Source organism: Gymnodraco acuticeps, unplaced genomic scaffold (assembly GCF_902827175.1).
Source record: "Gymnodraco acuticeps unplaced genomic scaffold, fGymAcu1.1, whole genome shotgun sequence".
NCBI lineage: Eukaryota > Metazoa > Chordata > Actinopteri > Perciformes > Bathydraconidae > Gymnodraco > Gymnodraco acuticeps.
In genome coordinates, this window is record NW_022991340.1 from 367,837 (window position 1) to 391,339 (window position 23,503).

General features: G+C 40.7%; 1 protein-coding gene across 1 annotated transcript in view; it reads right to left on the reverse strand.

Annotated features, from left to right (window-relative positions):
- Positions 1–7,463: 7,463 nt before the first annotated feature.
- The window catches only part of LOC117562673 (sodium/potassium/calcium exchanger 3-like), a 28,786-nt gene continuing 12,746 nt past the window's right edge, over positions 7,464–23,503 (reverse strand). The window contains exons 3-17 of the mRNA XM_034240529.1: positions 20,043–20,119; positions 19,863–19,937; positions 19,201–19,285; positions 18,748–18,851; positions 18,589–18,663; positions 18,476–18,501; positions 16,750–16,803; positions 16,488–16,633; positions 15,789–15,955; positions 14,988–15,213; positions 14,493–14,659; positions 13,300–13,414; positions 12,712–12,824; positions 12,481–12,546; positions 7,464–10,885 (exon numbers count right to left, since the gene is read on the reverse strand). Coding sequence (XP_034096420.1) covers positions 10,775–10,885; positions 12,481–12,546; positions 12,712–12,824; positions 13,300–13,414; positions 14,493–14,659; positions 14,988–15,213; positions 15,789–15,955; positions 16,488–16,633; positions 16,750–16,803; positions 18,476–18,501; positions 18,589–18,663; positions 18,748–18,851; positions 19,201–19,285; positions 19,863–19,937; positions 20,043–20,119 — 1,607 coding nt within the window. The 3' untranslated portion in view covers positions 7,464–10,774. The remainder of the gene's footprint in view (positions 10,886–12,480; positions 12,547–12,711; positions 12,825–13,299; positions 13,415–14,492; positions 14,660–14,987; positions 15,214–15,788; positions 15,956–16,487; positions 16,634–16,749; positions 16,804–18,475; positions 18,502–18,588; positions 18,664–18,747; positions 18,852–19,200; positions 19,286–19,862; positions 19,938–20,042; positions 20,120–23,503) is intronic.

Below are 23,503 nucleotides of genomic sequence, written 5' to 3' on the forward strand. Positions count from 1 at the left end.
TGGGGAGCTCTGTTCCCCCTCCCGCCTCCCCCCTCCCCCCCTTGTTACTATACTACTGCTTCTGCATCTCCTGCTACTACTAATATACCCACTACTACTGCTGTCTCGACAACAGTCAAATCCAGCGTTTTAGTTGGAAATAAAGTTGAATAAATACTGAAAGCAAAGGTGGAATATTTATTTGATTAATATTGTCTTACAGATATCTTTAACGGGGTTTGTCAATATGGTGTGATGATGATGATGTATCGAATTGGAAATATGCCTTCAGTCAGCTGTGCCCCCCCCTACCCCTCCCTCAATTTGTTTGCCGTCATCACTTTTGTATCATCTCACCAATGGCTGTCTTTTATTTGTTCTATAACTGGAAGAATTGCTAAGAAGTCACTTTAAGTTGGTTTCTTTCCCACTCCTGCACTCTCTCCGTTCCACCGCTGCGAAAAGCAAATGAAAACACTGATGGGGGGTTGAAGTCTAGCTAAAGGAAGCCTGAAGTCAAACCAAACTCAGCCCGCTGTCTTTGTCCCGGTGTCTTTGTCCCGGTGTGTTTTCTGCAGTGATGGAATGATTCTGGAATTAGCCTTGTGTGCTATTTTTCTCACTAAACGATCTAATGTTCCCTTTTTAGGAAACTTTAAAAGGAGGTCAGCGTTCTCAGGATTTATATTGGGAAAGAAATTGACTTCCTCCACAGGAAGACTTTTTGTTCCAAAGGACGAAACCCAAAATGGGGATTACACATTTATTTCAAGGTAATGAGGCAGGTTGAGGATTGAATTGCGATAAGATGTAGCGTTTTCCTCAACATTGTTTCCCCATTTTCAGCTTCTTATGACAAGGCAGCAAGGGACCGAGTATAACACTTTCCCATTTGAAAGACGTTTTTTTTTTTGCAGCCATGATACTTCTGTCAGCTGTGAAGAAGCTGCAACAGATGTGCATTATTCCTCTCTAAACACGTAAGAAACTCCCTCCACTCAGGAACAACAGAGACTTTCTGATCAGTGCTCTTTTATCATTCACTCGTAACCAAATCAACGGGGACTTGTGATTCCATTTCCTTTATCCTTTCTTTGCTGGGAGTGTGGAAAGCACAAGTTAACAGACGGACCTGGTTGTCGATAAAAAGGGATTTCACTATCTCTGATATTATGTACAGCATGTTTCGTATATAAATATATATTTAAAATATAAATCTATTTTATTATTATTGGATTTTGGGTTCTTTTACATTTAAGACACTATTTTGAGGTTAATGGGAGGGTCTTGTGTGTTGACCTATCAGAGGGGGAGAGGCACTCTTCACATTGTGCAGTCTGGGAAGAATCAATTTAACACTTCTTTTGCACAAAATGTATCATACACCATCCCACTTTGTTATTGTTTTATTAGTTGTTGGGAGGGGGGTCTTTTATTTAAGAACTTTAAGTCGATGTTCAATGTTCTGTACAGTTTTTTATGTGATTATTTTCCTCCTATTTAAATTAAAGGTTTTTGTGTCATCGTTTGAAAATCAACTGCTGTGAGTGATTTATTTTTATAACTTCAACTAATTTATAACGACGTAGTAAAAGGTGCCAAATGTATCAGTAAAAGTCATATTGAATGTCTAAAAACAACATGGTATAGTATGTCGAAAGGCTTATAGTGTGTTTGAAAATATTAGTAATTGAAAATATTAGTAAATGTGTCAATAAAAAGATGATATCAAATTTCAAAAAATATTAGAACAAACTAAATATACAGTATTTCATGAATAGTCATAGCATAGTATGTCGAAAAGATATAAGAACGAAAAACAGTATCTCAGAAAAAAGGTAATTATATGAAATTTATAAAATAGCGTTGAAGTGTCGGAAATAAAGTCATTTTAGAGCGTTTTGAAAATATTAGTAAACGTCTTAATAGTATGTCACAAAATGTATTATATGAAAAATGAACATATAAAAAAAGGTCATATTAGAGTATACATATTTGTTATTACACATGTTATTACGAAATAACATTTCAAAAATATCATAGTATAAATGTAGAGGAAATCCTTATACAACAAATGAAAATATCCGAAAGTAAATTCGTAGTATATAAAATATTAGAAAAAAAACTTGAGTATGTGTAAAAAAAATGTCAGTATGTTGAAGATTGGCGACCCTCTGGTTGGTGGACTTGGTGAAGGTGGCTCCATATCATGTGTAGGGATGCATATCGTTGGCTTTTTTACGATACAGATACTCGACCGACACTTATCGTGATACTTTCATATTGCATAAGGGAAAATTGAAACGCTTTATGATGTAGTTAACATGTCAAATGAATATTACAATTAATTGTGGGACTTCGACCTTTTAGTACTGAACAAACAATGAAAAACACGGGCTTGAAGACTGTACATTCCTGTACTCTGATTTTATGTGACGGTAGCAAATGTTTTGAGAGGTTGGATGTGTTGCCGCCTTTCCCAGAAATAAACTTCTTGCAGTGGTTACAGACCCCACCATTCAGACTGGCAGTGGTTACGGACCTCACCATTCAGACTGGCAGTGGTTACGAACCCCACCATTCAGACTGGCAGTGGTTACGGACCCCACCATTCAGACTGGCAGTGGTTACGGACCCCACCATTCAGACTGGCAGTGGTTACGGACCCCACCATTCAGACTGGCAGTGGTTACGGACCCCACCATTCAGACTGGCAGTGGTTACGGACCCCACCATTCAGACTGGCAGTGGTTACGGACCCCACCATTCAGACTGGCAGTGGTTACGGACCCCACCATTCAGACTGGCAGTGGTTACGGACCCCACCATTCAGACTGGCAGTGGTTACGGACCCCACCATTCAGACTGGCAGTGGTTACGGACCCCACCATTCAGACTGGCAGTGGTTACAGACCCCACCATTCAGACTGGCAGTGGTTACGTGGTGCATCCGGTGTGAGTGGTCGCATTTTTGAGAGCTCCCGCTTTGGAGGTTATTCCTCACGATTTTTTACATATTTCATCCTCCTGACAATATGGATTATGGACTCCTACCTCAACTCATCAATGAGGCAACATCACTTAGAGAAGGAGAGTAATGAAAGCGGGGATCAAATGAACCACAATGACTTACCTTCTCAACGGCTGAGAAAGGAAACACCTCGCTTTTGGAAGTGCAAGCATTCATGCATTATTAACTGCAACCCCGACGCGAAAGTACTTACCCCCGGGCCGTCAGGCAAACTAGACCGAAGAAGTATGATCGTCTTGGTCTTATTGTTAGCGGGAGACATCCATCTGAATCTGGGCCCGGTGCAGACAAGAAGCCAGTCCTGCAGGCTCGAGGAGCTAGCATCACAACTAGCATCACAACTAGCATCACAACTAGCATCTCTTCCGCTGCAGCAACAACTACGCGACGACAACAGAGACCGTGGAGACAGCGGAGACCGAGGAATAAACGGAGACTTCGACATTCCCCCGGGGACGCCTCGGCAGACAGACACGCATGAGGCAGTGACGAGAGGAAGAGAACCGATATCCGAGGGAACAAATATCCGCCATGTTGTTAGCCACCCTGCTAGCATATCAACGGCTAAAGCTACAACGGAGCCTCCCTCCCCCCACCACCACCCCACCTCTCCAAACACCACGGCAGGCCGCAAGCCGGTTGCTGTAACGGACAAAGACACATATCTGCAAGCTGACGACATTGTGCATTTAAGCAACAAAAATGGACTACATATTTTTCATCTGAACACTAACAGCCTGAGACACAAACTGGCTGAACTCAGGCAGCTATTCATGAACGGTAAGGCAAGCATATTATGCTTTTCTGAGACCAAATTGGACAATTACATTACAGATTCAGAGATTGAAATTGAAGATTATCTTGTAGTGAGAAGGGACAGGAATGTGAATGGAGGTGGTGTCTGCATGTACATACATAAAGACACCAATTTCAAAAACCGTACTGACCTGCATCATGAAAATATTGAATCTGTGTAGGTTGAAATAATTTTGACAATGCTAAATCTGTAATAGTCGGGACAATCTATAGACCACCGGAACAGAGTGACTTTTATGATACATTAGATGGGTGTTTGGCTGATGTAGAGACAATTATTATTGGAGACTGGAACACGGATATGCAACGTAAAGACACGTCCGTCTTCAAGTCCTTCAGTAGGATTTGTGATCTGCACGGCTTCAGCCAGCTAATCACCCAACCCACCCAGGTATGTGAAACAACACAAACTACCAATGATCTCATTCTGACCTCTGACAAGTCCAGGATCTCCAGTAAAGGGGTTATAGCATGCGGTTTAAGTGATCATTATATGATATTCTGTACCCGCAAAAAGCTAAAACAAAGGGCCGGCTGTCACAAAACAGTCATATCTAGAGACCTCAAAAACTACTCTAGCGAGGCCTTTAACCTAGAACTGGAGAGCCTGGACTGGTCAGATGAGCTCAGTGGTACACAAGTTGAAGAAACATGGCTTGGTTTCAAAAACAAATTCTCTGCAATACTCAATGATTTGGCCCCCCTAAGAACAACCAGGATAAAAAATCGCGCTGAGCCGTGGATGCACTCCGGCATACTGACCGCCATGAAAACCAGAGACAAAAAATGCTCTGAGTTTCATAAAAGTCAGTCAATGCTTTCCAAAAGCACGAGCAGTGAACTCCAGGCCCACGTGACTGAACTCAAAATTGAAAGAAACAGACTAAGAAATGACGTAAGCTCCATGATCAAAACTGCCAAAAAGAATTTCATCAATGTCAAAACTGAGGAAAACAAAAATAAACCCCGTGAACTTTGAAATTATTCAATAACCAGCTTGGCTGCAGTAAAAAACTTAAAACGAGATTTTCGAACTTAAACATACAGACAGATAACAGGCTCATCACAGACAAACTGGATGTGGCCAAGTACTTGAACATTTTTTTCACAAACATAGCCACAACTCTTGTAAATAAATTACCCTCCCACTCAGGGCTTTTTGGAGTAGATCACATCATGACCTACTACAAAAACCTAGGGGTACGCAAAGATGATTTCAGTCTAGCAAGGGTAACAACAGCAGAGGTACTCATTAAACTGAGCGCCCTCCAACCTAACAAGGCCACTGGCCACGACAATATCCCCTCCAAATTCCTCAGAGACACAGCAACCGCCATCTCACCAGTCATAGCTCACATAATTAACCTCTCCATAAAACAGGGAAAAGTACCCAAAGACTTCAAAATTGCAAGAGTAACCCCCCTGCACAAAAAGGGCAGCAAATTGGACCCAGGCAACTACCGCCCTGTTTATATACTTACCTCCATCTCGAAAGTCATGGAAAAAATAGTATATGAACAGGTCGAAAAGTACCTCGCGGAAAAGAAACTAATCTATGAATTTCAATCTGGCTTTAGAACATCCCACTCCACTGACACATGCCTTCTTTATTTGAGCGACCACATCAAACAAGAGGTGGACGAGGGCAAGTACTGCGGCATGGTGATGCTGGACCTACAAAAGGCTTTCGACACTGTCAATCACCCCATTCTGATTGACAAGCTAAAAGCAATTGGTTTTGATAAACTATCGGTGAGCTGGATGCGGTCCTACCTGGAGGGGAGAGAACAAATGGTGGAGGTAAACGGTACTCTGTCCCCCCCCCTCCCAGTGAGCTGTGGTGTTCCACAAGGAAGCATATTAGGTCCGTTACTGTTCCTAATTTATGCAAACGACATGTCATCAGCATGTGACTGCAAGTTGTTCCTGTTCGCGGACAACTCAGCCCTGCTGGTCTCTGACAGGAGCAGATTGCAGGTTGAAAAAACCCTCAGCTCCGAACTCGGCAGAATCTGCACCTGGCTCGCCGATAATAAATTATCATTACACCTGGGTAAAACAGAGTCCATTCTCTTCGGTTCGAAACATAATCTCAGCAAATCCGACGACTTCTCAGTTGCAGTGGGCGACATTATTGTCACAAGTAAGAAGGAAATGACATACCTAGGATCTATTCTTGAGGCAAACCTCTCCTGTGACAAAATGGCATCCAATGTAATAAAAAAAGTCAATCAAAGAACTAGATTCCTATACCGGATCTCCTCTCTGGTAAACAAAAACACCCTGAAAACTCTGGCAGGAGCACTCATTCAAGGGTACTATGACTATGCTTGCACGTCATGGTACCATAGCACCTCCAAGGCGCTAAAAATACAAATGCAAACATCGCAAAATAAACTGGTCAGACTACTGCTTGACCTTTCATCTAGAACCCACCTCACCTCTGCCCACTTTGACAACCTAGGATGGCTTAGAGTAGACGACAGAGTACAGCTACTTGCAATGGGCCTGGTCTACAAGATCCACTACACCTCTATGGTACCCATGTACATGTCAAAATACTTCCCAAAGGTCAAGGAATACCATGATCATAACACCAGAGGGAGCTCCACAAATCATGTGAAACCCAGATTTGGCACAAAAAAGGGGGAATACACGTTTCGCAATTATGCCACATCAAGGTGGAACGCTCTTCCCACAACTGTAAAGGAAAGTAAAACTATACTTACCTTCAAAACCTCTCTTAAAGAGCACCTTCGGGGGAGAGCATTGCAAAACTGGCCCCGGTAATGGTACAAATCTCAACCTGTCGTTCAATGGACAGCTTCCCCCCCCCCATCTATGTACTCACTGTTTATCTGTAGACTTGGTATGTCTTAAATGTCCGGTTAGGATGTATTAGAACAAAATCTAAAATGAAAATTGTAAACAAGCAATCTGTATGTAAAAAAACACCTGTATGTAAATTGTAAATAAGCCATCTGTATGTCAAATATGTCTTATATGTCTTAAATGACATGATGAATTGGAAATGGGGGACCCTGATGTAAACAAGACAAAAGTATTTCTCTGGTCTGCATCCCCTTAACAATTGTATGTTTTGAGCTGTACTGTACTGTACCCAATATACAAGCTGTTAATACACTTTTCAATCAATCAATCAATACAGACCCCACCATTCAGACTGGCAGTCATATGCAGCCACACTTTAGATATTCGGGCCGACATCGAGCTAATGAAAAAACGAAAGCTAACCGAAAGGCTCAGACGTTCGGGAGGAAGGTGAAGGGCGTTGCTTGGCAATCCGTTGCAAGACGCGCAATCTGATTGGCTGGCTGTTTGGGCGTGAGTTAAAGGATATTACGCCTCACTTTATATATATAAAAACATTTTTTAAAGTAACGAAAACCGGATCTGATTTCGGTACGGTATACCGTAGCCGCCAGTAACCGGTATTTCGGTAATACCGGGAACCGGTATGCACCCCTAATCATGTGACCCAGTTAATCGAAAATATAGATTATTTGTATTACTACACTTGACCAGCAGGACTCTACTTACTTGTATGAACATCTACATATTCCATCTATTCAATATGCCTACTACCTTGATACAATAAGAGACCAAAAGAGATGAATTGTTATTGCACATTTTTAATTGGTCTCAAGATACAACAGTGTTCTATGATCCAATACAGCCGCTAATCGATTTAAACTCTAAAACGTCCTCTACCTCCAACATCACAGCATTTTAAAGAGAACATTCTTGAGTGCTGCGAAACCACAACACGTACGGTTTGCTTTGGTGCTGTCGTGTCTCTCGTAAATTGAGATTATTACTACATAATACAAGAGTTAACAGAAGAGACTCCCAACATCAGCGGTGTGAAACAAAGCATTAGCATCACAAAGGGGAGGAAATGTTCTCCTGACTAAACACAATTAGTTACCGATGTTTGAGGGTGTTTTACAAGGATGAAGAAAGGGAGGATTTGGGGTTCAGATAATACAAAAAAAGTGCACAAAATAAGTGAAATTAAAAGCAGAGCAGAAACAATTATTCTCATTTATTTGTCAGTAACTTTTCCAATTTATTCAGCCAGTCGTCCCAAATAGAAACGCTGCATATCCTCAAAGCTGCGACAAGTGGGTTTTTGACAATTTTCATGATCGAATGAGACGTTTATAAACTTAACAAATGCTTATGTATTCATTTCAGCACAAGTTTCTTTTTGGACGAGCAGAAAGCATTGTTATAACCCTTTTATGTTGGGACACAGGTGTTTAGGAGGACTTCCTACCTTTTCTTCCTTTGACATTTGAACAGCACATCCATTGCCTTTAAAACCGTTAAGATACATTCATGGCATCTTTGAAGAAAGAAATCCTGGCATGACATTTAAGCAGATCTGATCAAATGTGTTTAAATGTAACTACACTTTTAAGCTGTAGCTATACGAGTCATTTGGGATAATTGCTGACTTTTTCATTGCATCATTTTGTGAGAAAAGGGCAAAATGCTAACTGTAATTTAAGTTAAGTGGCACAGCTATTCTTTAAAGCATTTGAAACATTTGAAACTGAATTCAAACCTGTAAACAGGAGCTTTGTTTTCTGTATTCCCTTTGCATTAAATAATCAATTAATCAATCCTTACATTAAATAAAAATCATATGATGAACAGTTTTTAGGACACAACTGCAATAGAATTCATACCAAACTGAGCTATTCTGACATTACAGCATCATAATCCACTAAACAAAATATGCATTCGCCCAATATTTCACAAGTAGGCTTACATTTCATTTTTTTTAAATATCAAAAACACCACAAAACTAGTCTCTGTCAGACATTCATTATTGTAAAACTATGTCAATTATTTAACATTTACAAACAGTAAAAAGTATTGTCTAGTAGACAATGATAATAATTATACAGCCATTTGAAACAAAGACAAAATTGGCCATATCGCTTTGGTGGAACATTTAGTCTTCATCGGATTATTTAAATGTTTCCAAATTATTTCATAATTTCCATATAAAAGGACAGGAGCAGCAGGTATATAGGAATAGAGAATATGCAACACACACACACACACACACACACACACACACACACACACACACACACACACACGAATGTCAGCAATTAGGTATTTGCACTACACCCTGGCTCTTCAGTGATTCATGCTTTTTTAACCAAACTATATTCTGTGTTACAATTTCTCGATTGTACACATCAAAGACTGTTTACAGGTCTCACACACACACACACACACACACACACACACACACACACACTGCTGTTTCTGTCCCCATCTGAGTGAAAACGTCCCACCAAAGTGAAATCTTCGCATAAAATGTACAAGAAACAATACAAACATCGATTGTCGTACCTAAACGTGAAGTTTTACTAACCTGCACTCAGAGTCATCAAAGTATGTGACACTCATAGAAGAAGATTATTTATAAGATTTCATAATAATAATAAGACTTCTAAAAACACTGTAACACTAGGTTAATCTCTTTACGTACATTAAGATGCACCAATACTTGCTTATAAGTAGTTAGGCAAAAACAATGTGCATTTTCATGTTACATTTCTACTGACACACACATCATGTCCTCTACAGGCGGACTAGAGAACCTCTCTGTTCAGAGGCTGTGATTCAGTGCCGTCTGCTACATTTGAATGCATGTAAATATTTCCACACTAATGGTAAAGTCAGCAAGGTTTTACATTCAAATACATACAGGGTGTTCACACCCAAGGCCGACGGACGATATTAATCTGATAGACTTTTTTTTATCTTGAACGGTAGGTCCAGGCATAACGTGGCAGATTAAAGTATCTTTTTAACATCTGTACAATCTGCAGGTTTCAACCATTAATGCAAAGTGTACACAGTGGCCACTAAAACCATGTCAAGTATATATTAATATTTGTATATATAAATTCCTTCGGGTACTTTTTATTTCTTCCAATAAATATAGTTTTTTTTTCACCGGAGCCAACTTTATCCTTCAGCTTGTTCTCACACATCCTGGTCCCCAGATTAAATTGATAAAACAATTTGTTCAGAACTATAAACTAGATTTTTATCTATATTTTCGCTAGTAAATCTCCTCTGAAACCGCTCCTGCTCAAACAGTTTGATTGCTGAGACACTAGTGAACACCAGCATACACTGAATATATGTGCATATACTCTATATCATAAATAACTTTTGATTGCTTTGTTGTCGAGGACATCCCCTCGCTAATCGCTCTGTAATGCATCTGCTCGGCTGCAGCAGCTGTCAGAGCACAAACACTGAAAATATAAATAATAACATTGAACAAATGAAAACAGGAAGCAACAGTCTTTTCCAAATCACTGTAATACCTAAACTTTTAATGGATTATTGCTTTATTAAAATTGTGAAGACGCATCATTAGTCAAATTAAATAGTTTAAACTAGTTAGCTGATATGTTAACTTAGCAGGAAGTGATCCCTCCTAAAACAAATATTCTTATTAGACAAGGCATTGTGATTTGTTTTTGTGTATTCAAACATAATCATTGTTACATAATATTTAATATAGTTATGGATTCTATTTATCATACAGATATTTGTGAGCCATTCCACTTCCTGTTTCATATTGTTATTAAAAGGCCTAACAAGCCTTTGTCATTAAATATTTTCCTCGGTCACCATATGTGATGCTTAAGAGATTGTTTTCAACACTGCGCTGTACAAAAGGGAGCAAATTGTGCTATTGATAGAAGACTTCACTGAGTGTTTGTGTGGATGCAGGTGGAAAGTATTGACCGAGTCCTAAAGACGTGCATGGATACTCTCACGAGGAACACAACGAAGCTCTCGCTCTTTTTTGGCTTCGGGGAAAGAGGACGTGTGGTAGGAAGGAAGCTACTCATCATGAGAGGGTCGACCTTTGACCCCCAGGCCTCACATCTGGCTGAAGAGGATTGAGCAGAGCAGGAAGATGGAGTAGAGGAACAGCAGACCCAGGCCCAGCCGGCGGTCCAGCCTCCAGTGGTTCAGGTGGACGCTCATCACCTGAAACAGAGGCAGAGGTGAGGAGGAGGAGCCACAAAGATTCACCTGAGAAAACATTTCTGACAACATTATCGTTCTACTATAGTTAGGTGGATAGGTAGAGAGATCGTCACCACTAATTCGGTTGTGGAAATGTAATAGAGCCAGAAGGATAGAGAGGCGATGTCCCGCCCATCTACTTCCGACCCATGGGACCTTATTTCAGAAAAAGTATGTATTGAAGTCAATGGAGAGAGAAAACTTATCTTTCGATCCCGTTTGAATTGTGCCACGAATTACACATATATTAAAAAGTAATTTCCATGTCAAAAAAGTCACAGTTTGTCGTAAAACTGTTGAAATATAAGACATGAAAAATACGCAACTAGAAAGACTACAAATCCCAGAATCCCGGTCCCGCATGCTGGCTCTCACGGAACCGACTAACTCCCCTTGTGTGTATGCACAGCTCTCAACATGCCCAGACTTGGAGTGATTTTCACCTCTTTTAATACTTTTCGCCTCATTCTGAAAGAAAGAAGTGAAATGTTTCAACGTGACGGCCGTCTTGGTGTGTGGTGCGAGACGGGAGATGTAGTTCATTGAGCGGTTTCACACAAAATTATCTTTTAAATTGATAAATTCAAACGGGATCGAAAGATAATCTTTCTCTCTCCATTGACTTCAATGCATACTTTTTCCGAAATAAGGTCCCATGGAGCTCCCCCGGAAAGGGAGCCACTGGATTTTTTAAGGCTGATGTCTTTTTAATGAGGGTTAAAAAATACATTAACTATAAATCGAGTGCTATTCATTTTATTGAAGAGGCCCTATTATGCTTTTTGGAGTTGTCCCTTTCCTGTAGTGTGTTATATAGATGTGTGTGCATGTAAATGGTCTTCAAATGCTAAAATCCCAAAGTTCCCAATAGAGGAAGTTGTCTCTCCAACACACTCCCCCCCCCCCCTTGCCTGAAACGCCTCCATTGGACTCCTTTTACTTCCCCGGCATAGTGACATCACTTTGTAACACTAGCGCTTCTATTGGCTAGCGCTCCAACACATTGTACGTGATAGGCTAAGAGGCGTGACATCTCTTAGCGGTTGACCAATCACAACAGAGCTGTCCAGCAAACTAATCAGAGCAGACTGGGCTCTGGTTTCAGACAGAGGGTGAAAAGAGGTGCTGCAGCAGCTTTCTGAACATTAAAGCATGGAGACACGTCCCAGAAGAGACACAAATGATGAACCTGGAAATCAGCATAACTGTGCTCTTTAACATAAGCGTATCAATTTGATAAGTATCCCCTGAATCTGCATTTACTCAATGGGCCACTTGGTTGTTCTACATGCTGTTAACAGTAATACATCAACAGTAGTGCATATAAAACTGCATGGTTTGAACATGACGTCGATTAAAAATCTACACAATGATTTTAGAAACGGTTTTTGCCTTTTCACACTGGATAGGCAAAACATATTGACATGCAGGCAAATCTCATTAGATAAAGGCAGCTACAAATATTTTCCATTTTCATAAAACAGGTTCTCCTCAGGGATCCAATCATACTGATGTATCTTGCATGCTGACATGCATATTAAAACCGATTTCCTTACCGTCAGAAACACAGATGCCAGCAGCAGCACGACAGAATACACCAATCCTTTATTATTTATGTACACCTGTAAGGAGAGAAAAGGAGGTATCACATTTGCATGACCACGTATTAGTTAGTATAACCCAGAATCTCAGTTTCTATCGCCCTCTCATACACATGCAGACTTCAGTAGATCACAAATAAGAAGAAAAGAGATTGTTTATGTATGGGAGATATGGAATATGCATACTGATGATCCGTGCTCCACCACGAGGGTACGCAGAGCCCAGGGGAAACCCAAACCCAGCAGGATGTCAAAGATATTGCTGCCTATGGAGTTAGACACCGCCATGTCCCCCATGCCTGGAAAGAGATGTGAGAAATGCAGATGTGACGCACGTACACCAGACAGAAAATAATAATAAAGCTTTATTTATATTGCACTTTTCATGCAACACATGCCCCTCAGATTATTTGTTAAGAACTTATATATAACATTTTAACAGGTTAATAAACACAAGGAGGTAAAAGGTATGAAAATTCAAATAAAATAAAATAAATAATGGTTTCTCTCCGACAGGTAAGACAACTGAGTCGATGCCACAATATAAAGCCCCATAAAACAAAGTGAACATATCGGTATAACAGAAATACAAATAAAAAGATTAAGACCTATAAAATAAATAAAACAATATAAAGGTAGGTAAATAATAAAATATAAAAGAACATTGAAAGTGCGGGGGTTGCTAATGAAAAGCTAATCTAAAAAGACGTGTCTTTAGCTGTCGTTTAAAAATGTCCACTGAGTTGGCCTCTCTGGGCAAAGATAGGCGTTTACCTTGTCGAGCTACAATCAGACTGGCCATGCAGTCCGGCACGCTGGTCCCCGCGGCCAGGAAGGTGATGCCCATGATGTAGTCTGGGATGTCTAGTGTGTAGCTGATGATGGTGACCTGAGGGAAACATTAGGATGCATCAGGGTCAACTACTGCTTTTAATCTGTTATTAATGTTGTGTTTTATATATTTTAAGTGTGTTGTTTTTATGAATGTTTACTCTCTAAAGCAGGGGTGTCGAACTCAAATACACAATGGGCCAAAATTTAAAAATGGGTACTAGTGGAGGGCCGGACTGGGTCAATGTTTATTGCAGAACTTATTGAAATGAACTTATTGCACATATTAAACCTGGAACTAACAAAGCTTAAATTATTGCCTATAAAAACAACATTAAACATTAAATAATCAGTTGCATTCATTTCTTATGGCTCTATCTGCAGCTTTTCCGGAGTCATTTCTTATGATTACATTTCTCCACAGGCCAACAACAGCTTCAAAAAAACTATTTCCCTCAAAGAGAAAACCAAACATGCCCTGTTGTCCTGAGAGACAAAGTGCAGAAGGAAACATCCATTGAAACTCAGTTTGCTGCTGTGATGCTAGTTCAAGCAGATACTTGGCATCTCATCGTGGGTGCAAGGTCATCAATGTTTGGGCTCAGGCTCTGAGCTGAGGGCTTAAATCCACCAAGGGCCTGATTTGGCCCCCGGGCCTTGAGTTTGACACATGTGCTCTAAAGTGTCTTTGAGTTTCAAGAAAAGCGCTCTATACATAAAATGCATTATTATCAACTATACATATTAAGCATCTTAAAAAGGTGCCAACTTGAATTGCAATCCCCCTCTGTCCTGTACACCTTTTAGCTGACCCCTGATTTGTAATAAAAATACATCTATATATTGCTAGATGTTGTTAAGAGTACAAGGCATTCTTGAGATAAGGCGTTTTAAGCCTTTTGTTACTTCAGGCCCACTCATTGTAACCATTTTGACGAGGCCCACCTCAAAATCATAAAATGCTTTGTACATTTCAAAAATAAATCGTATTCATCATGTAATCTATATGATAGTACCGCAGTGGGCCTTTAGATGGCGATATGAGGCTGCTGTAGACTATAACTGTTGTGTTGCAATAGACCAATATGAAGTGTCTTTAAGAATCAAGCTTGCGTCTTTCTTCACTGCCTCCTTACCATCCACACCATGAGGTAGGAGAAGATGGCGATCCACAGGGTGGAGGCCAGAAACGTGACCATGAACCAGCGGTGCCAGCGGGGCCGGATGCAGTTCGGCACGGTGCAGTACAGCAGGAGACCCAGAGGCCATTTGATCAGCCACTTCACCCGCCCACACCAAGTACCTGAGAGGAGCAGGACGGGGGTCAAGAGGGCGCATGGTTTTCAAAATTCAAATTCAAAGGTGTTATTGTCATATGCACAAAGCTACAGTGTAGAAATAGCAATGAAATTCTTCTGACCTGAGCTCCTCCAACAATGCAACATATATAATAAAATACAAAATAAAAAGTCTATATACATACTGAACTGAATATGAAATTAAATAATGAACATTAAGACAAAATTAAATACGGATTATTGCGGTGATAACAAGATGTTAAAGCAGGGATTAGCTACAACATTAAAAATAAATCATCCTCTTAAGTCTTACGTTTCACAGAACCTCCTCACCTGGTATGCGCACAGGACTAAAAATCCCATCTTCTTCGCCCTCCTCCTCTGTCTGGCACACCTCAACCCCCGGCTTTTCTCCTGACTCTGCGTCTCCTATTGCGGGAGTCTTGCCTCCGTTCTCCACGCCGCAGGAGCCCGATCTCTTCAGGCTGTTGCTGGTCGACCCCCCCCGCGACACCGGGCCGGCCTCGCCGTCTTTCGAGCTCTGGATCAGCCTCTGTCTCTGTGAGAGGAGAGTGGGAGGTTATTATGTCGTTAAACTCTGAGAAGATATAATGTGCCTTAAAGGTCACCTATTATGCAAAATCCACTTTTTCATGTCTCTTCTACATCAACATGTGTCCCCTCTGTGTGAAGAGACTCTGAAAGATTCTCTCTCTTTTTGTCCTGATCCATTTCTATAAAAACCTGTCTGAAAATGAGCTGATCAGATTTTGGCCACTTTATGATGTCATAACGATTTTGTGGCTTGTGTAACCATTAGCCAATCACCAACCAAGGTAAGCCCCGCCCACCTTATCACCTGAATCTCCTCCTAGAGCACCCTTGTGTTCTTTTTAACCAAATGTCTCTCAGAGGGGCGTGGGGAGGGGCTCCTTATTTTCATCTAAAGTAACAGACAGAGAATCAGCACTTTTGAAACAGGCCTGAAACAGAGGGGATTATGGGTAATGCTGCAATGATCTGTTTGGTATTTGGAGCCAAACACTTCAGAGACAGGTTTTGTATATATCTGAGACCTATAATATATTGATGAAAAACAGTATAATAGGAGACCTTTAAATGTGCCTGGAGTACCTCACTGATGAGCACGCGTCCTGCCATGGAGAGCCTGGTGCGGGGGGAGAAGTGAGGGCTGATCATGACGCGCAGCCCGGCGTCGGAGAAGGACAGTTTGTGAGGGTTGAGGTTGAGGAGCTCATCCACCATGATGACTGGAGCAGCCTCTTGGTTGTGGACTTGGCCTGTAAAAAAAAACGTTGTAAGTAAAACACATGACAAATGGAAGCAAGTATGTAATACATACAATTATACTGCTGGGAAAAAACTGAATGTGCTCTTCCAATATCAGAGTAGCACATGATAATAAAAAGACCCTACGTAGCTGTGTACGTAACAGGATGTGTGATTACCTAGAAGAGCATCAGGACTGTTTTAGGCATATGATAGCTATGTGATTAACATGATGATTCAGCCTCTATTGAGATAGACATATGACTGTCATGTTTATTGCTTACACAGGCCTTAGCTAATCTGAACTAAGGTCAGAATACTGCTTTGAACCGGTATCTTGTGACTGAATAACACTCTCTTGTATATAAGCATGTGAAGGACACTATTCGGGGAACTAATTGTCCCATGCAGCTCTGTGTGTGATGACTTCTTCCATTCTTGCAAGGATAATAAATACATGTATCCTGATATTGAAGACCAAGCCGGTGACGAGTGATATTTTTCCTAACATATACAATTTCACTTTTTTCCCCATTTCCTGACCTTTGTTGAGGAGCACCATGGACGTGTTGCAGGCAGTGGCGTCCTCTGCCATCTTGTCTTCTCTTTGGATGTCTGCTGATCCCAAGCAGCACGGCCCGGAGGTGCTCAGCTGCAGCGTCACAAACGCCAGAATCTGGGAGTTGAACCTGCAACCAAACAGATAGCATTTGCTCACATCCATTTATACCACGAGTACAGTGTGTCCTCAGAGTTTAGACAGTAGTAAAGGCATGATGACTCTTTAGTGTTTCGGTAAACTCACGTCATGATTATAATGTAGATCCCATACATGGTCATGAGAAGCAAGGACTCCCACCTGCACAGCGAGGAAAACATGTGAGTCTGACGTAAACCTCCATTCAATATTATACATCAAATATAACACAAATTAGGGCTGCTCGATTATGGCAAAAATCATAATCTTGATTATTTGGGTCAATAATTGATATCACGATTATTAAAAACGATTACTTTGAAAACATCAATTTATTTGAACAGTATGTTTTTAACAGTTGATTACCATGAACTTTAAGTATGATTCAACTGAAAAACCAATTAAAAAATAATTCTTTCAAACTTTTTTTTTTTTAAGAAATAATAAATAAAAATAAAAAAGGTTTTATTTCAATTATGTTGTTTTCATAATCGTTGCAAGCCAAAATCGTAATTGCGATTAAAATACGATTAATTGAGCAGCCCTAACACAAATGGTAATGTAAATTAATATGTTATGATCTCAATTATAGAGCATAACATATTGTATGACAGTTGGAATCATAGATACATACTGCACTTAACGTATTGTGTAAATATCCCTCCACTCAATTAACTAGATTTTCAAGTGTGTAAAGCGTTTTTTGTGTCTTCAACATTAAAGTCTCCATGGAGAGTTTGGTTATTTCCCACAACAGATTTCTCTATTTGTGTTTTCATCCCTTCTTTTCTCACTGGTTTGAAATAAACAGAGCTTAGTTAAGAAAAAACTCACATATTTTTCCAGGCCAATTAGACTTAGAGCAGATTAGTTGAGTTGTTGAATTTGAAACAGTCTTTCCGTCATGAAGTTAGGCTTTTATCTGTCTTTGTCTCTGTTTATGAATTGTCTTTACAATGGCTTGGTCATATTTATAACTATAAAATATAAACACAGCCCTTAGGACACCGTAAAAGATACCGGTGAATGAACACAACGTTACTCAAGAAAACACTTCATTAACCTCCCAAACAAACAGCATTTCCACTAAGCCACCATTGCTCTGACGCAGACTTATGTCTCAGATAGACGGAGCATGCAGGGATTTGGCAAAGAAAGCTAGGACACAAATCTGAGCGAGTGTATTTAGAAGACCCTTTGGTGAGGTGACATATACTAAGACAGCTAAGGCTTGGCACACTAGGACGCAATAAACAGCCTGCCATATATCACTGATGAATCCACTGCAACAACCCACGTATAAATCTTCCCTTTCATTTAAACTGCTGACACATACAACAATGGAGACCCTTCTTTCTTATTTATTTTTACAATCATAGGTTGACAAAACAGAAAACGTTCAGGAGAGGCAGCTAAAGCTAAGAAGACCTAAAAAAAGAATCTCACAGCAAACCGAATCATTAATCATGTGTGTGATGACCTATGGGGATGACAGCTCCTCCACACAAATTAAACAAATAGCAATTAATAAGAAATCACAGATTTTAAATAGAGCGTGTTCCTCGTCACCTCGCCTAACTCTGAATTGAGCTGACAGGAAATCAATATTCAGATGTTTTGTCATTCGAACCAAATCTATTTGACATGTTCAACTATCACTGATTGTGAGACATGTTGACGCCCCATCTCCATGATTGTAATTGTCCTTTCAGGGGGGGGGGGGGGGAGGGGTACTTGACACCAATCAGAGAGGCCATTTTAGAGCTTTGTCTGTATGAATACAGATACCTACTGACCTACTTATCATATAAGAACTTAAGGAAAGTGGACTCACCAAACAACTGTGGCATCATAGATTACCTAGAGAACAGAAAAAGAGATTCTTTAAACGACAACGTGGAGGTTGAAACACAATAATTGATTATTTGACAACATGTTCCATCTCACCATGATGAGAGCCAGAACAGAGAGGATGTAGTATGTGGAATCTCTAAAAAGAGACCACCACGTTAAAACCACTGTCTGTGGAGAAAGATAAAGAAAAGTCAGTGTTCATTCACTCGGGAGCAGCTGGGTGACAAATGGTTAACACAAAGTTTTCCCCACATGGCCCGCAAAGATCCCACACAGTCCAATGATGACCAGGATGTTGAAGACGGCAGAGCCAACAATCGTCCCGACTCCAACGTCTCCTTTGGTGATGAAGACACCTGGAGGGAGGAGAAGAGGAAGTCACATGTGTGCATTTTATATCTAGCTTTGTTTTGTTTAAGATGAGATAAAAACCCTGCAGTCTGTCATCTCAAACGGGTCATCCAGCTTTCTATTTGGAGTTCACTTATCTCAAAGAAAATACCTGACTAAATAGAAAATCCCTCCGGAGGTCTTCAATTAGACTATGCTGACATCCTATGGAGGGTTTTTGCACTGCAGAGGCTGTAAAGACTATTTCAAATTCCAGCATTTATCATTAGAAATGTTAAAAATGAGCGAGAACACATTTTAGCATGCTTTAAATGTGCCACTGTTACTTGGTCCGTGATTGGATCAGCTACTGACCAATGAGAGACGTGAACAGCTCCGGAGCAGAGCTTCCTGCAGCCATGAATGTCGCTCCGGCCACATCTTCACTAAGCTGCAGGTTCTGAAACATGAAAACAAAACAAATAAAAGCTCAGAATAAAATGAAAAATAAACGAATAATCGTCTGTTAAACTAAGAAAATAGTATCTGTAACAATATTCGTTAGCAGGGGCGGTTCTAGGGGGGGGGGCGGGGGGGGCAGTGCCCCCCTAACACCGACCTCTGACCCCCCTGTGGCCCCCCCTAACAATGATTTTTTTTTTTTTTTAAATGTATATTTTCTGGTACTCGGTTTGCCAAAAACCGCAGGATTTTGTTGCTGTAATGTGAGATTGTGCAGACACCCTTATGTAAAGTAGAGATGTAACTGTTCATTGCCTTTATTTTTATATAAATATGGTGTTAGTGCAAACATTGCACTATAACTTAAGCTAACAGTAATAACTATAAGATCTATCTGAAATAAATAAGTGTACTGAAACAAATACCAATAACTGTATTGCATTGTTTTCTTATGCGCAATTACTTCATACTGTCTAGTTCTCTTTTTTGTCCTGCCTTTATTGTGCCCCCCTCAGAAAATAACTGGCCCCCCAGTGGTCAAATTGGTCTAGAACCGCCACTGTTCGTTAGCTCACCTCAGATATTTTCTCAAGAGACGGGACAAAGTAGTCATCGCAGACGAGGGCCAGAGCGTAGAACATGTAGATGGCCTGGATAGAATAAGAAAGAACAGGGACACACTCTCACTAAGTTATGTAGGTCTTGTTTTGTAAAATATGTTGTTGATTTCAGGGGATAGCTTGCATAATACTCACACAGAGAGCATGCAGACAAACGGCACCCTTCTTCCTCTGCTCCTTGGTAAAAATGTCCTCTGGAAACTCATGGATGGCTGAAGGGGAATAGACATAATGATGATTTACATACAGTTAATGTTCTCAGAGTTCTCAGTTACACATAAGAAGAGCCTTATGCTACAATCTGCAAACGTAATAAAAAAGCCTGATTGTCTTTGTCATCAATTCACTGAAAAAACTAATACAATAGGTAGAAATAGTCTGTAAGAAAGTGATATAACATATACTGAAGAGAAGTATAAGCACAAGGCTCACGTCAAATAAAAGATCTATGCAAACCTAAGGCTTGTTTTTCTAAAATGTTGGTAAATGATGCCAAGATGATGAATCCACATGACAGGTGTTTCTTATCAAAATGGCGATCAGTATATTATAACACTGTCGTGCTTTGGGCTGGTCCGAATAAAAGGCTGATGATTAACACAACCAAATGCTGAAGATGAGCAAGACTTGAGTGAATTGGAAAAATGGGATCAATAACAAATGTGTGCATTTTAAATGATTCTGTCCTGTAAGGCATTTGTTCATATTTGAGGCGTAAATGACACTTTGAGAATAAATGACATTTTTATCGTCTTGCAAAACATTTTTATTACCAGATTAAATAATTTGCCTGAGTTCCTGTACTGTTGAAATTCAAAGATTATTTCTTAAAGTATTGCTAACTATAAATACAAGCAGTTATTTTTTAAATAAATACAAATATTTAAAGAAGAGTTTTTCTTTTTTCAAAATGTGTGGCACCTAGTTAGGATGCCACCTGGGCGCCTCCCTAGGGAGGTGTTCCAGGCACGTCCAGCTGGGAAGAGACCAAGGGGTAGACCTAGGACCAGGTGGAGGGATTATATCTCTTCGCTGGCCTGGGAGCGCCTTGGGATCCCCCAGTCAGAGCTGGTTGATGTCGCCAGGGGAAAGAAAGTTTGGGGCTCTCTGCTGGAACTGCTACCCCCGCGACCCGACCACGGATAAGCAGGAGAAGATGGATGGATGGAAAATGTGTGGCATCATATAAAATACTATTTATCTCCTGCATGGTAAAACTCACAACAACATCATGTTTGTCTTGAAGTGAAGTGTGAGACAGGAAGTGAAACTGGCAGCTGCTTCCTGTCCTCCGAGTGTTAAGAAGAAAAAAGGGCTAATGACAGCCTAGCTTCCCTCTGCTCCATGAACGTTACAAATGAGAGCCTGGAGAGTGTAGTGCAGATCTAATTCTCAACTCAGAGCCGAGCTGGATGAATTTAAACTACTGGGGAGCATGGAGCTATAAATAGCTCTTCTGCTGTGAGACAACAGTGGGTCGACAGGCACACAATAAACAGAGAGCAGCCGTCACGATGCACACTGCACCGCGGCTGCATGGAAACTGAACAACAAACTGCGTGGATTAGGAGAGGGTCCCTGGTGAGCGAGGATATGAGATTTGATCTTTGACACGGCAGTGTGAGAGGCGGAGGCCATATGCTCCAGAGAGGGGACAGTCATTTCGCTATGTTCAGTTAGAACATCTAAATGTTTGTGCAGCAATGTTTACAGATTTGTGTCTGTGCCAGAGCGAGCACTGTCTGCTTATTGTGCCATAAACTGAGGCCCAGTGCTCTCCGTTTCTCTTAAGAGGAACAATCCTATCCGCCAGCTGTCATATTGTATCCGCTAAATCATCGAGGCTTAGCATGTAAACTTGCTGTCATCTTATCGCACGAAACAGGGAAGCCTGAATGCGAGCTGCACAGTTTGAGTCTTCTCCTCTGAAGCTGATCAGCGGCTGGACATCTGGGGCTTTATTTCGTTTCACCTTCTTCTCTGCCTGCGTCCCGGCGCTGGAAGATATCCAGTCTCCTTTCTGCCCCGAAACACAAACTCTCAGGTTATTCTGTCGCTGGAAACCGAGGGCTGCAACATGTACCTCAGATAGATGCTTTGAGGAGTTGCTCTGGTGAAGGCGTTGCTATGGCGACACTCTCCCTGGGGGCAGCTTCTTTTTTTTTTTTATGGGTGGCAGTAGGAAGCCAGAGGCAAGGCAATTGCCTGAACAGTGAGAAAGGGGGAGGTGAATATGTGTTTCCCATGGTTTGGGGTTTATGAAGAATGAAAAAAAAAAAGCTAAGTGACAGCAGCTCCGTCTAAAAATATTTATTTTTCCTTTCAAACCCTCAGGAGAGGTCTGAGAGCGAGGCAGGGGAGGGAATGGTGGGTAGATACACAGCGTCTCTCAGCGCACTGGTTTACTGAAGGCTACTGGACAGGAATGTGCTTTGCCCCGATTTCACAACACAACACCACAAACTGAAACAGGTTCAAGATGATCACGTGCGACTTTCCACATTAGGGATTTAAGCCAGACGTGCCTTCAGCTTGATGAAGTCACTCGTTTTGTAGGCAGAGGTCGACCTGTGCTGTTGATGTGCTCATACTCTGACAATAGAAGGGGTCTCTGTAGGCTACTCGTCACCTCTCTCTGTGCTCGGTGTCTTTCTACCGTCAGAATCATGAAATGCTCCCACAATGCTGTCACCTCTGATCCAGTTCTGTCTGTCTTCACAGCAGCTCACATCAGTGGCTTTTACTCCAAGCTAGAGTGCTCTTTAAAAGGTCCTTCACAAGTAGCACCTCCTTAACCTTCTTCCATTGTACTAGGGCTGCTCAATTAATCGTATTTTAATCGCAATTACGATTTTGGCTTGCAACGATTATGAAAACAACATCATCGAAATAAAACGATTATATTTTTGTTTATATTATTTTTGTATTGGTTTTTCAGTTGAATTATACTTAAAGTTAAGGGTAATCAACTGTTAAAAACATACTGTTCAATTTTTTTTTTTCAATAAATGGATGTTTTTAAAGTAAATGGATAATCGTTTTTAATAATCGTGATATCAATTATTGACCCAAATAATCGAGATTAGGATTTTTGCCATAATCGAGCAGCCCTATATTGTACACATAGTGGTGCTATGTGACATATGAAGCCTAAATGAACTGGTTATCTATGATATGAATCACCGATAAAGCATTTTTAATCGTGCACAGATAAGTTTAAACTTCATTCATTTTGATAAAATCAGATCTCTTAATTTCAGAAGGTATTGAGGTTGTGTGATGATTTCTTCAAAGGCCACCAGAGGCGACGCTTTCATCTGCTCAGCTTTGAGGTTGCATGTGAAGTGACAGGATTGGGTTAGACGTGCTGACTGGAGGAGACCTCTCCAAAGACACAAAAACATCTTTTTGGGAAATACAGATTTGTTTCAACATCTTTTCAAAATGAGTCTATGTCTGTTAAAGTTTCAACTATGGATGCAACTGATGATTAACAATCGAGGACAATTCAACTCCACCATCCAAAACCTTTTCCAAAAATGTGCAGAACACCGGATGATTGAACCACTCTTTAAAGAAAAATACTAGGACTCCTT